Source organism: Drosophila grimshawi, unplaced genomic scaffold (genome assembly GCF_018153295.1).
Source record: "Drosophila grimshawi isolate 15287-2541.00 unplaced genomic scaffold, ASM1815329v1 contig_311, whole genome shotgun sequence".
NCBI lineage: Eukaryota > Metazoa > Arthropoda > Insecta > Diptera > Drosophilidae > Drosophila > Drosophila grimshawi.
This window is the reverse complement of record NW_025063098.1, coordinates 5,279,359-5,294,678: the sequence shown is the minus strand read 5'-3', so window position 1 is coordinate 5,294,678 and position 15,320 is coordinate 5,279,359. Positions and strand designations below refer to the sequence as shown.

Genomic DNA, 15,320 nt, shown 5'->3' with positions numbered 1-15,320 from the left:
TTCCTGGCTACACCCACCCTGTTCTTTGTTATTTGTTATCTGCTCAACTAACTTATGGTATCAATGTATTTCGCAGTCGGTTACGCCCGACTCTCTCTTGTTTTTTCATAATAATAGAAAAATCAACTTTTGTTATAAACATACATAGTTCATTTAAATAAAAATTACCATATAGAGCCATATCAATAATTACTATATACAGCAAAAAAAAAAACTAAGAAGGAGCTCGACAAGGTGATACCCTGGACTAAGCTCTATATATATATGTATATATAAATACTATATGGGTTTGGATTTGTTTCCTTCTGTCTTTTATATACTTATGTACAATTCCATTACACCCTCTTTGCCAATTTTAATTGGATTCGTAACACAATTGGTTGATGTTTAGGAATTCACATCACAGTATAAAGAAATCTGATTTCGGAACGGTGCCAAACAGATGGCAACAATCAGATAACAAAGTATACAAAAACGAAATAAATGTAAAAAAAAACGCACATAGAGAAAATGTGAAAATCTCGACATACAGCGAAGGAAGAGCTTAACTTTTATTAATCAAAATCACTTAGAAACCAACAATGTGCAAACTGAGCTAGAAATAGACGCAAATTTAAATTGATTTAAATGAATTACGGGCAGAAAACGTGCAAAAAGCGCTGAGCACGAGATCGTCCACAGAGAGCAACGGCGAGAACAAAAGACAAAGGAAGAGATAGAGAGAGAGAGAGAACGAGAAGGAGAGCGACCGATCATGTTCGCATGTTGCTCTTGAAAAGCTCGGTGAGCGACAGCTGAAAAGCCACATGACAACATAAGTCACGAGAGTTTATGTTATAACGGGCCGGCGCTTTTTGCAGCTAGCATTTTGCCGAAGGTCATTTGTTTATTCGCCTAGTTAATAGAGAGACACAGTGAGAAACAATTGGAAGCGGAATTTCTCTGCACATCATTATTTTGATTAAGTTTAATCAACATTAATTTAAGGCAGCGAGCTCAGAGCGTATTCCGTGTGAACCGCATATTGAGCGATTTTGCGATTAGCATTGTTGCGTGCCTTAACTAACTAACCGTAACTGGCCATACCTAACTATAATTGCTCAATGCAATTTCAACTGACCTATTTAAAAAAAATATTAATACACACACGTTCGTAAGCTCAGTGTAGGCAAAAGCTATCGCGACAGCTTTTCAGCGCTGCTGCCTGCAGCAACAGGAGCTCATGGCTTAGTCCTTCAGTCAGCTGTTCTTTTGTTGTGTACTCATTCTTTGTTTACATTGCGCAAAAAGCTTTTGGCGCAAGCATAAAATAAAAGCACAAAAACATGCAGTTTATTACTTGATTAGGAGCAACAAATACCCTACTCTATTTACTTATTAGTTGTTGAAGTGAAAAGCTCACATTTTAAGTTAATAAACACGATTTTCAGGCACAATAGTATTTGGGAATTACTTAAAATAATGATTTCTGGTAATGACTGAAATTGTTGTGATTATTATGCGTATTTGAACTTTACCTTAACTCATTTACTAGCAGCAGAGTCATTGGTTCGAACCCATTAATTTACCCGATAGGTGTTCCCTGTAAGCCCAATGACTCATTTATGTACTTACGTCATTTCGTCATATCTCTATGATTAATATGTTTTATTTTTGTGTATTTTTTTGGAGAGATTACAGAAAGCAAGCGAACAAGCAAATGGAGAGCTAACAACATAATTTTCGCAATTTATCAGTAGAGACTGATAAGCCCTGTGTAATAAACGTGAGGCCTAGCAGTGAATACCACTGACTCAGTTATATTATTATGCGACATTTAGTATAGTGAGTAAAATAGTAAGAGATATGGGAGAGAAGGGCAAAGCTACAATTAGTGATGAATGCTTTGCAGCATGACTTTTACTTTGCACACTCGCACACATAAACAATAACAAGAACTTACTGCTACGCAGCGCAAGAAGAGGAAGCAGAGCAAGCAAGCGAGTCGTCGTCTGGCACGCGGTATATGCTCAGTCAGAGAGCTTTTGCGTGTGCCATGTGCTTAGAACTTTGGCGCGGTGCTTTTCATTGGTGTGCTTTCAAAACAGTTGACGAGCTGTCTTCATGCCAAACGGACGTAGCGCGAAACGTTACTGGAAGGCTACTCATTAACTGAACAGAAGCAACAGCTTGCTAATAGTAAAACAACCAAGTCAAATTATAAAATATTATAATTTAATTTAATTGCGTGACGCCTGGCAACAACAGCAACTCTCCGTGTGTGTGCTTTATTTGTGTTTGTGCCAGCAAAAGTTATGTGATAAGCAAAAATTTCACTGTGTATGTGTGCTTTTTTCGCCGTGAAATTATCCTGCGTGTGTGTGCGTGCGTGTGCGTGTATAACTGCGCAGGACGTGTCAGCGAAAGCTGCTTATCAGTGGTGAAGCTGCTGCAGCAGCCAGTTTTCTTGTTCTCAATCAGGCAAAACAAGGTCAAGCAAACAGCTGGCTGATAAAAAAATAAATAAACAAAAAAAAAAAAAACAAAAGTAAAAACTCAAAATACCTTTTGATCAAATTGTGAGAATCAATAAATATCGAGAATCAGGCCTTATTTTAAATTAATACAATAAAACCGTTTTTTTATAATTCACTTAACGACGCCAGAGAAACAAATAAATAAAAAAACAACAACAAAATGTCTTCCATGGCTGCATTTGATCAAATCAAAATTGGACTCAAGTAAGCATATAAAATTATATCTAATTTAAATATATATATATATCTTTTATATGGGGGAATTGGGTATAATGCAGTCATGATATTGAGCGAACTAATTGATTTACACTGCACAAAAATGAATTTTAATTAATTTAGTTAGATCATCAAGACACATTTCGCTTTTGATATTAAAGTAGTGTCTAGTACTTGACTGAAGCCGTTTAATTATGGCTGCCTTTTCGGCCAGTTGAATGACATCAGCGAATTGTGTCATCTATACAAAAAAAAAATAACAGACAAAATAATAATTAATGCTTTACAGCCGAAAATCAATTTAACCACAAGAGAAACAGGGGAACTCCAGTACATCTACCATTCTTGTGGTATAAAAGATCCGGCTTGCTAAGATATATATTTTTAGCTCTGACATTCGCTGAGTATTGCGTTCATACGCTCTAGAGATTTAAGTTGAAATTTTCAGGAAATTCCCATCACATTACAGCATTTGATAGGTTCCGCTTGAAACTCAGACAGTCTGGTATCATTAAGACAACTGTCTATATAAAAATCGATTGAATGGAATCCCAGAAAACACAGGCAGCATATCAGAAGTTAAGTTTAAATTTATCAAATAATATATCTATATATATATACATATATGTATGTATATATATATATAAGTATATTTGCCCAGATAAGAAACGCAAATATAACTCAGCCAAATCCCAGTGATAAAATATTTATATGGCAAACAAAAATGCTTTGCTTACGCGTGTGTCCACAAATTAAATGAATTGGGTTTTTTTTTTAACTAAACGGCTGCCATTTGTCCTGTGGCCAGGACTCTGAACGTAAACAGGAACAACAAAAACAGGAACAATAAGAACAACACTGTTTGCGCACAACAGGAGCTCCAATTTCCTGACAGCTCATGTCACAGCTACCTTGTGTCCACATTGTGCTGACGTTGTCTCTTGTTATCCAGCCCCGTTCTATTGATTACCGGGAACTCTGTAATTTGTCGACATAACGAGCAAACATAAACACGCTGGCTCCCAGCGCACAGCGCCCAGCTGTCATTAGAGGCGCCCATTGTGAGCGGTACTTTGGTCTCTTTATTTGTTTTTTTTTTGTTTGTGTTTTTTTTTTGTCTCTAGCTTTGCCGGCACTTAAACAGCTCAAATAATTAGGTAGAGCGCCCGCAGCTGTTGCAAAAATAATAAAAACTACAAAAATAGAAAAAAAAAGGTTTATGTAAATTTTCGCTTTTGTAAAGAAAAAAAAAAAAAAACGTAAGCTGAGTCAGAGCAAAATGTTTGACTGAACTTGAAAGAGATTGTGCCATGAGATCAGCAACCAAACAACCGAGAAACAGAGCAATAGAGCAACAGGTTTGGTTTGCTGAACACACATATGGGAAGCAACACATTGTGAAATTGAATGAGCAGTAGAACAAGTTTAGAGTAAACAGCCCTAAAGCACATACACGTGCTGGAAACCCCAATAAAATATCCCCTAACTATAATCCAAATTTAAAACGGGCAATATATTTTTGAAAATCTTCTGTCTTCTTTTTTGTTGGTGAGTTTCATGTCTAATCAATTATTTTTAAAGGGGAACCTAATGAAATTCTTTATATGGTTGATATTTCCAAGCTGTATTTAGTTATCAGTTATTTTTAAGAGTGGACCTTGAATGACAACTTTTTTATTTGCTTGATATTTTCAAACTGATTTTAGATAGCTTCTTAGCGAATCTATTGTTGAATTAATTCTCCACATTTTACTTCCGATTCGCAACAACAGTTTCTATGAATTTTGGGCTAATAAAAAAAAAAAGATAATTTTTATTATGGTGCCACCTGGCAAGATATTTTCGAATTTCATTGAATTGTTTCTTCAAATAAGTTTCACGCATACATCAATTTCATAGTAATTTATCACTTTTTATTTGTAACTATTTTTTTAGCACTCTGCTTTCGTGCAACACTTTTATGCAACATGCAGCCAGCTGCTGGTTTTATTTCACTGTTAAATTAGCATATTCATTGTTTGGCGTGATTTATGCAATTGCATGTGAGCAGACCACTCACTCTTTATTTATTTTCATATAGCGCGTTCAATAAATTTTGCAGAAAACTCAACGGTCAACGGTCAAACTTTAAATTGTCAATTTATTTACACACAATTCTTGAATCATTAGTTTGTGGACATAATTTAATTTCATTGTCAATTGAGAACATTTGAGATATGTATATGTATATATAGAAATATATGCAGCATCATCACTTGCACCCATTAACCTTCAGTTTGATTGAGTTTCTCACACAATTCTTGGCGCACGTTTGATGTTTGATCAAATTTGATTAAACATTGAAAAACTTAGAGTTTGACCTCGCCAAAATATGTTGTGAATCGTAAAATGTCCCACAATACGTCTTAGAACATTATTGTAAACATTTTCGTTTTATTGTTTCAATTTCGCTTTGTTTTTTTTTATCTTTTTGGCAATTTTATACATTCTAAACGCTGAATATACACAAATTTCCTCATATTTGCTCTGGGTGCCAAAAAAAATATATATATACATATATATATATATCTTTTTGTTCAGTCTTCGCGACATTGCTCATACGCCGTGTGTTGCTCTCAACATCAACATTTTACGTGCATTTGTCGCTGTCGCTCTTGTCGATCGCCCACACCACTGCGACACACACACACACACACCCACACACACACACACATACACACACACACACACACCCACACACACATACGCTTAGGTACACACATATCTGTGTGTGCTCGTCAATTTCATTTAATTTTGTCGCGTCTTGTATATATTTGTAAAGCTTTTATAGCGAGCGAAAAAAAGTGGCTTGAATGAATAAAGCATAAAAGAATTGCCACAGCAACAAGTATATTATATATATATGTACATACCTATATATTATCTTTTTATAATAGAATTTTATATTTTCCCTATGCTTCTATTCATTGAGATTTTTTTCTTTTGCTAAAACGTTATGAGTTTTATTAGATGCGACTTTGATGAGCTTAACATACGCTTAAAATTGGGCAATTTACGCAAATCTGGCACCCGGAAAAACCCTAAGATGTGTTGATTAATTGAGGCGTACGTTGTGTATTATTAGCCGGCATAAATAATATATACTCATGAATAAAATACCAATTGGCTGAACATCAATCACACTAAAAATTATAAGATGATATATTTGGATTTTTTATATAAATAATAAATAAATAAAAATATAAGTTGGGAAAACAAATCAGAGATTTCTCTGTACATCTGCTTTAGAAAGAAGCGATTTATTCAAATATCTATTTGCATAGTGGTTTATTTAACAAGTTCTACTCTGTTATATAAATAAATATATATAAACTTAAGTGAATGACATTCAATTCATAAATGATTTAAAATAAAATTGTGGCAATTTTACGCGAATTTTCTCCATTTTCAACTGCAATTAGTTAGTGAAAATCGAAATGCTTTAAGCACTTGCTGCGCTAAACACTCCTTGACCCAACTGTCTGCCTCTCTGACATCAGAGCTGGCAATGCAAGTGCCTCTTACCTTGTGTTTTATCCTTGCGCCACTTGAGAGCTTTCTGGAGGTGGGATTTTGGGTGCCCCCGATTCATTCATAAGCAGCGACTGACAGAAAGCTCTTGGCGAAGCTTTCGCCTGGTAGCCTTGCGTGTCAGTCCGGCCAAGGTCAAAAGGCGCGCTGACAGATGCGATTATAACCACAGAACATGGACATGAAAAGACTAAACAAATAGTGTCCATAACTTTTATTCTTCCTTCTCCCGTTTCCTGACTGCCCAGTGATGTGGGTCTTTATGTGGAATACATTTTGCTGTCTACTTATTTTTATATTATTTTTATACTTTTTTTTTTATATGCTGGCTGTAATACAATTTTTAGTATGTGAATGAGTTTGGCGTGTTTTTTGTTTAGACTACGCGCTGGATTCGCCTGTCTGCTCCACACACGACTGATAACCAAACAAGGGGTGATAGCTGGGGACTGGTATGACTGCTGAGTCTGAGTATGGAAAATTAATGCAATCATTTTAATATAATCTATTACACGTTGTTCCTTTTGAGAGCGAGCAGGGAAAGTCAGCTTATCAGGCAACTCAGAGACGACAATGATTACATTGTTATAGTTGCAAATTGTATTAAGTCGTAGTGTAGAGCTCTGAGCAAACGTGCTAATGTTTCATATTTACTTACTTACAATGACATTAGTTGAAATCGAAACACAAAAACGAGTATATTACCAACAATGAAATACTTTATTCACGTGAAGACTACAGTAAAAAATATTTAGTCCAACCTAATGTTCACTAGACGCTGCTGGTTCACTGACACTTCATAAAAGTGGAAGTTAAACAATGGAATATTACTGACAATAAGGAAGTCTAAGTGTTCAGGTTGTTAATCTTGTTTTTATTTTTATTATATAGTGGCATCTTAAAGATACACTATCTAGAAGCTGTCTCTCTTTTATGGTGTGTATTTCGAATGTGCCAAAGCTCAAATTGAAGACTTAATTTTGTAACAAAACTGTAATCAGTGAAAAAATACTCAAGCAATTTCGAAATGTCGGCCTTCCACTCTCCATTAAGCTATTTCTTGCGCTGATCTCCCGATGATAAAATAACGGCTATGCGTATAAAGATATTCAGGGCATCCATATAGATTGCCAATGCATTATTGATGGGATCATAGCGAACGTATCCGTGCTCCGGTTGCTGCTCAGCTGCCTTCACGATGCGCTGTGTGTCGTAGAGCAGGAAACCGCTGAAGAGGATCAGGCCGCCGTACAGGGACAGAGAGGCCAAGCCGGCGCCAAGCGCTGTCGTCGGTGGCAGCCACATCGAGGCCAGCGATGAGGCAAAAATGACACCCAATCCAATTGCCAATGGGCCGCCAATGTGCAGGAATTTGTCGCTGGGTGCACACGCGGCCACCGTCGACAGGGCGCCCACAATGCCGCCCGTATAGAGCAGGGCACGCACCAGAATGGGACCGCCCATGAAGCAAATGGGCGCAATGACGGCGCCCATAACACCACAATGCAATGCCCAGGCCAGCTGCTTGAGTCCCAGGCCCGGCTCATATTCAATGGCCTGAGTCAGGGCGCCCGTGCCCATAACTAGGCCCATGGTCACCAGGGTGGCTATCCAACCGCTGCGCATGATCAGCTGCAGCAGCTGCTCCGATTGGAAGACAGATGCTGCCGAGGCAGCTGTAAGGGCGCATGAGGCACCAAAGTAGGCATAAGTGGCATGTATGCGATCCCTCACGTACTGCGGCCACATCACCGTATGATCATAGATACTGGGCTGTTGGGCCATACCCAAGCCGTAATAGCAAAGTGCGACAATGCCCATTAGAGCGGCTCCAGCTGCTGCTCCCTTGCCCATGGAGTAGGCATTCTCGCCGGGCGGCCCCATCAGGCGTTCCTTCAGGCTGGGCGACCTCGTACGCTGCTCCAACTTGGTGCGATTGTTGTTCTGCGAATCTTCGGAGAAGTTGCGTCTGCCATTCGAACGCTTAGGCAACAAGTTAAATTGATTTGGTGCCTCAGCCTTGATTGTATTAGGTCGGCAACGTGGCGACTGCAGCGTCGATCTCCAGAATCCATGGCCGTTGCTGAGGGGATTTCTGCAGAGCAGACGCGGCGAACGGGCTGGCAAGCCTTGCGCTAGACGTGCCAAAAGCATTTTTAAAGGCAAATTGGAATATTAATATTGGGTATTATACAATTTAAAAAAATTTCTGTGATTTAAATCGAGCAACCGACTAAATTGTGTAGTTATTTATTTGAGCGCAGAGACGAGAGACAACTAGATTTGAAAAGTTCAACTTCATGGGGCAAATATTGAATATATAGAAACATTTTAGACAAAGTGACTGAATGTGCAGAGTTTATTTATATAATATATATATACAAAATAAACAAATAAATCAATTATTTTTATTACAATTATAATTATTAATAATATTATTATAATTTTTATTATTATTCTTATTATTCTCATGCCAATGACATAGAATTGAATAGCTTCCGCTTATGGCTCAATATTTTTGATCTTTCATACAAGATTATTATACTATTTAGCTGAAATCAAGTTTCAGCTGGCAAAATGCTTTGGAATGCCTCATATTGTGTGTGTGTGTGTGTGTATATGTGTGTGTCTGTCAAGCAATGCCAGATTGCAGAAATTGGAAATGTGGCACTCACAATAAATATGCAAGCAAATATGAGCTGTTAATTTCTGTGGTACATGCCGATGTCTTTGGTTTATTTGTCTGTTGGGCTTCTGTTCTTTATTTTTCTCCCTTTTTTTATTTTTTTTGCTGTCGTCAACACGAAATTGTTTATTTATCTTTTGCTTCATTTTGCCTAAAAAGTATTATACATATGTCTATATATATACATATATATATATGGATTCTTTTCGCCAGCCAAGACAAGCACATTAATCACAAGAGAAATTAAATTGAGTGAAATTAACGTATTTGAATGGAACGTCCTCTTAAATACGATAGACCCAGATGAACTTTCGGATTGTATAAATATGGCTCTGCGATCGGCATTTAATTAGCTGTTCATAACAATATGTTGAACTCACAAATTTACGAGAGGGCCGCTACAATTTGCACAAAATAGCCCAATTGGCCAATTTAGGTGTGTCCCTATTGGTGCCGCTTTGGAGCCTAAAGCGAAATTACTGTGCCACACGCAATGTCAACATTAGCAAATGATGTTTTCTGTTTTTCTTTTCTTTTTCTTTTTTTTTATGACACGCGTCCCGTCATAAACATTATTTGTATTGACCTTTCCTTTTATAGGAAGCTGCTGGGCATTAGCTTAAGCGTTGGGCTGGCTCTTCAGCAATAATTCTAAGGCAGAGTTCAGGGCCGCTGTGGCGATAGTCGAAAAATCACAATCATTGCCTTATAAGACAGAGCCAGCGACAATAACGAAATATACAACAGCTCGAGCGGCTATTAATAAGAATGAATATGACATATTTTTTGTCGCTTTTGCTGCCATATGCAAAAAATAAAAAAGCAACAAAAAACATGCGTAGGTTTTATGTTTTTTTTTTGTTGGTTGCTATTGCTTTGCTGCTTTATAATTCCGAATACTTTAGATTCGCTTGAAAATTAATGCACGTTTCACTTGTTGAGCTCACATAATGTAGTTATTTGCCAATTTCAGCCCAAGCTGATTATATTTGTGTCCATAACTTTAATAAGTAGTTTAGCTTCAGCTATAATTTGACTTGGCTATTACAAAAAAATATATACATATATCTATAATTAATAGAAATAAATATATGTCTACCTATATGCGCAATTATGCGATGACCTTGAGACTTATAATTAGCCAAAGAGATACTTGCGAGAGAAAACTATAAAACATTTTAGTACAGATAATTTCAGAAATATTTTAATGATTTAAAACTTGTTGTGGTAACAGCGAAATATGGCAAGCACACCTTAGCCATGTTAAAGTTTAACAATATTTTTATGTAGTTTTTATTTATTTCTATTAATATTCTTTGCTAATTTTATATTCTAATTTTCAAGTTCAAATCGCTCTTTTTTTATTTTCTCTTGCCTTTTATTTGGTGAACTCTCTTTATATTTACTTTTTATTTGTACTCTAATGTAATTTGGATACGCTCGGAAATTGTATTTTAATTTATTTTCTTAATCTAAATAAAGCAGTATATATGCATAAAAATTGATAACAATTATATTGTTTGTGTCTTATACAACTTTTTCATATATGTATGTGCTACCTAAAATTTACCCAAATACAATCCTATAGAATGGCTAACGCGAAAAAATATTCGACTGATACGCTTTGAGTCGTCGAGTTTTAATTTTTTGGTTCGCTGATATATGGCTAACACCTGGCTCGCGACTAGGAATTGGCCTGATAAGAAATTGGCCTTATCAGTGTGTCTGCTTATATTTATATGTATTTTGCCAAATAGAGAAAAGACAAACTATCAATACAAAAATAGATAGCGCAAAACGAATCGTTTGTGGTGACTGATTCATGACAAAAGTGTTTGAATGAAAATGTGACTAAAAAGCCTTAGGGCAAAATAGAAAATAATGTTATGTAATCATGCCCCTGTTTGTTTATTTAGTACAATAAATAACAAAAGCAAATACTTCCGGTTGCTGTAATTTTACAGTTTAGTATTACAAAACTACAACTTGCCTTTAAATTATCTTTACAGAATGGTCGACTTCAAGGTCCAACAGCGTCGATATCGCACTAGCGAAAAGACTGTCGTCAGCACCACATATGGTCCCATCAAGGGAGTCAAACGCAAGTCCATCTATGGTCAATCATATTTCAGTTTCGAGCGTATACCCTTTGCCATGCCGCCCATCGGGGAGCTGCGCTACAAGGCACCACAGCCCCCCGAGATATGGACTGAGGTCAGAAGCTGTACATCTCAAGGCCCGAAGCCGTTGCAGAAGCATTTTGTATTTGACATGACGGATGGCTCCGAGGATTGTCTATATCTCAATGTCTACACAAAGAATGTGAGTAAAGAAAAATATACATAATAAAAAATAGAAACATTTAAAACGACACAAAGGGGGAAAAAACACAAAATAAAAATGATTTTCATTCAAACAATTTTTTTCTTTTGTATAAAAAATTTAGCAAGAATTATGAGCAACTTTGAGAAAAGATTTATTTATATAAATGTAAAAAATAAAACGTAAAATAAACACCAACATAATAAAACATAAAACATAAAATAAATTATAATTTCTTATTATTTTCCTTAGTTATATCCCACAAAACCGATGCCAGTCATGGTCTGGATATATGGAGGTGGCTTTCAGTTTGGCGAGGCATCCCGGGAATGCTACAGTCCCGACTATTTGCTGCGCGAGGATGTCGTCGTTATATCTATAAACTATCGCCTGGGACCTTTAGGTTAGTTTTAAAACCGAGCTTCCTAAGGACTTGAAGTTAATATGAAAATATATTTTACGGCTTTTACAGGCTTTTTGTGCATGGAAGATCCCGAGCTCGATGTGCCCGGCAATGCTGGCCTCAAGGATCAGGTGCTGGCGTTGCGTTGGGTCAAAGCAAATTGTTCGCGTTTTGGCGGCGATTCGAGCAACATTACAATCTTTGGTGATAGCGCGGGCAGCGCCTCCGTGCACTACATGATGATCACAGAGCCACGTGGCCTCTTCCACAAGGCCATCTGCATGTCCGGCAACACGTTGTCCCCCTGGGCGGTGACCCCGCAGCGCAATTGGCCTTATCGCCTGGCCGTACAGGCGGGCTATGTGGGCGAGAATGTGGATCGCGATGTGTGGGAGTACCTCAAGAACACCAAGGGCGCTGATATAATAAAAGCGAATGGCGAACTGTGCATCGATGATGAGAAAAAGGAACGCATCGGCTTCTCCTTTGGTCCCGTCATCGAACCGTATGTAACCAGCCACTGTGTGGTGCCCACCAAGCCCATTGTCATGATGCGCAACGCCTGGTCAAACAGTATACCTCTCATTGTGGGCGGCGTCTCGAACGAGGGCCTGCTGCTCTACTCGGAGACCAAGACGAATCCCAAGTGTCTCAACGAGCTCGGCGACTGTCGCTTTGTCGTTCCCATCGAGCTGAACATGGATCGGGACAGCGAACTCTGCAAGGACTACGGCGAGCAGCTGCGACAAAGCTACTATGGCGAAAAAACACCCAGTCTGGACACGCTTCACGAATATCTGCAGGTGCGTGACTCACAGCGTTATCAAAGCTGTTATCTTTTTGGGAATAACCAAATAGACAAATTACAAATAGTCGACCCCGCTTATGATTGGGGTTATTAAGTGGGTTTTTTATTTTTATTATTTTACTCATTTGTATACAACAATTCTTGTTTCGAGCCTTTTTTCTACTTAAATATAAGTGCGTGTATAAAGAGTAGACCAATTATGATTAAATTCTGTAAGCATTTGAGTGGCATGAGGAAAGTACTCACTAAGCGACTAGTTTGTAGAGCTTAGCTTGCCAACTGGAGACTGCCTAATAGAGAGGAGAATGAGAAAAGTCCTTCCTTAGCGACTAAGAGTTTAGTTTATTAACTAGAGACTAGCTTATAAAGAAGCGCATGACATAAGTACTTCCTAAGAAGCTGATAGACCAACATATAACGATATACTTATTAAAAAGAAACTAACTGACAGAGAAAAGCATGCGAAAGTACTTCCTAAGAGGCTACTTTAAGTATATATACTTATTTGCTAGCGACTAGCTTATAAAGATGCTTTATTAACTAATGTCTAGCTTATAAAGATGCTTTATTAACTACAGACTAATTCATAGAGATCAGCTTATTAAAGAGGGACTAGATTATAGAGAGTAATAGAGACTAGTTTATTGAGATCCGCTTTTTAAGTAGAAACAAATTTGTAGAGAGGACCATGAGGAATTTACTTCCCAAGATACCAGCTTATAGAGATCAATTTATTAACTAGAAACTAATGTATAGAGATCAACCGAATTTCTAGAGACTAGTTTATAACGATCAACATATTAAAGCTAGCTCATAGAGATCAGCTTATTAACCAGAGACTCGCTTAGTTTATAGAGATCAATTACGAGTATTTATGCACCCGAAGTAATCTGCAACTTGTGCTCTTCTTGTTGGTTTTGCAGATGGTCTCGCACGAGTATTTCTGGTTCCCGATTTATCGCACAGTATTGTCACGTTTGGAGCACGCACCGAATGCGCCGACGTATTTGTATCGCTTTGACTTTGACTCGAAGCACTTTAATCATCTGCGCATACTCAGCTGTGGCAAGAAGGTGCGTGGCACCTGCCACGGCGACGACCTGTCTTATCTGTTCTACAATTCGCTGGCCCGCAAACTGAAGAACCATACGAGGGAATACAAGTGCATTGAGAAATTGGTTGGCCTCTGGACACACTTTGCCACATATGGCAATCCCAATTTCGATCCCGAGCAGTCCGAGCTGTGGCAGCCGGTGTCGTCCGCGGCGATCGACAAGCAACAGCTGAAGTGCCTTAATATATCCGATGATCTGAAGATTATCGATGTGCCCGAGCTGCGCAAGCTGTTGGTCTGGGAGAGCTTCTTCCGTCGTGATGAGCTGCTGTGAAAAAAAAGAGCAACAAACAAACAAACAAAGAAAGAAACGAATGCTATTTGGTAGCATTAGCGTTAGCATTAGCATTAGCATTAGCTTTATGTTGAAAACAATGCAAGAAAGCGTAGCTTTAAAGTCTAGATAGAGCCATCATCTAAATTGTTGTTAAGTTTTGTCCAACACTGAAATTCGATTTAAGCCTGTTCAAGTTTGATCCAAGTCTCTAATGCTTAATGGCCTTGCAGCGCTCCAGCGTTTGCGAAAGTCCCACAATTCTACTTATTATGATTGAGGTTAGTTCTAGGGTCATATGGATATGATATAAGTCGCAACTGAAGTACCTTTTGATAAACGCGTTACGGATGCATGCAGCTAAGGAATTTGATATATGTATAGTTAAAAGTAAAAAATAAACAGTGTTCCTAATGTGCTGCATAAAAACTAAATATACATATTTACTTCATACATGAAAAGGCTGTCAAGACGCCCCTTATAACTATGATTTATTCTGATTGTATTGTATGGTGTTCAATTCTCTTCCGCGCACAAAACAAAACTCTCTCATCTAATATTATTCAAATTATCTATATTTAATTTTGGATAAACGAATCAAAAAAAAAAAACAAAAAACAAAAATCCCACGCTTAGTTTTAATAAACGACATGTGTCGTATTTTTGGAATATATGTGAATGTTTTTTATAATAATCTAATTTTTGGAAACATATTTGTTTTTTACGTAAGGTTATTCGTACCAGTCCAAGTTTTACATATTTTAGGAATATGATTCTTGTTAACAACTAGTACTAGAAAATTTACATAGGCCGAAGTGAATTTGTTTAAAGTGTCTGTTGACAAAAAAAAAAAAACAAAAAAAAAAACAACTAAACAAAAGAAAGAAAAGAAAACACCTTGAAATGTTGAATTATAAAGTGCACGAAATGCTTAACTAAAATGTTTCGAATTGTTTTTTTCGATAGATTCCACAAAAGAGCGAATTGTTTCAAGCTCGCTTTATTCAATTCCTATAAGCTTCAAAAATAATGTGATGTCACAAAAACACAAAAAAAAAAACAGAGAAATTAAAAATCCATATTTTAATAAGAGAATCGAACAGAATAAAAAAAAAAAAACGCAAAACTGAATGTATTTCAAATAAAGAAAAAAAAATCTATTTAAAATATATTGAAACCCTTAAAGTTTTTCATTGTCTTTGCTAAAGTTGTCAAGCTACGACTAGAATAATAATAATGACAAAATACGTGTTTGCACTGAGAAAACTGAAATTGCTGCCCACTCAAAAGACGGGCATCTATACGAACTACGATTATGTGGCGAAGTAAGTATCCCTAGTGTTATACACCCAAAGCGAAAAGCCGTATAGGGAATCAATTATTCTAATACGAATATATACAAATTCAATGG

At 37.1% G+C, this 15,320-nt stretch overlaps 2 protein-coding genes across 2 annotated transcripts; one reads left to right on the top strand and one right to left on the bottom strand.

Annotated features, from left to right (window-relative positions):
• The first annotated feature begins 2,090 nt into the window (after positions 1 to 2,090).
• Positions 2,091 to 15,031, top strand: LOC6564300 (esterase B1). Its single transcript, XM_001990274.3, has 5 exons — positions 2,091 to 2,720; positions 10,998 to 11,310; positions 11,563 to 11,713; positions 11,783 to 12,516; positions 13,445 to 15,031. Exons 1-5 carry the CDS (start codon positions 2,677 to 2,679, stop codon positions 13,907 to 13,909), a joined length of 1,707 nt encoding a protein of 568 aa, XP_001990310.2. The 5' UTR covers positions 2,091 to 2,676; the 3' UTR covers positions 13,910 to 15,031.
• LOC6564299 (growth hormone-inducible transmembrane protein) lies at positions 7,156 to 8,493 on the bottom strand. Its single transcript, XM_001990273.3, has one exon. The coding sequence runs from the start codon at positions 8,454 to 8,456 to the stop codon at positions 7,356 to 7,358; it is 1,101 nt and encodes a 366-aa protein (XP_001990309.1). The 5' UTR covers positions 8,457 to 8,493; the 3' UTR covers positions 7,156 to 7,355.
• Positions 15,032 to 15,320: the final 289 nt, after the last annotated feature.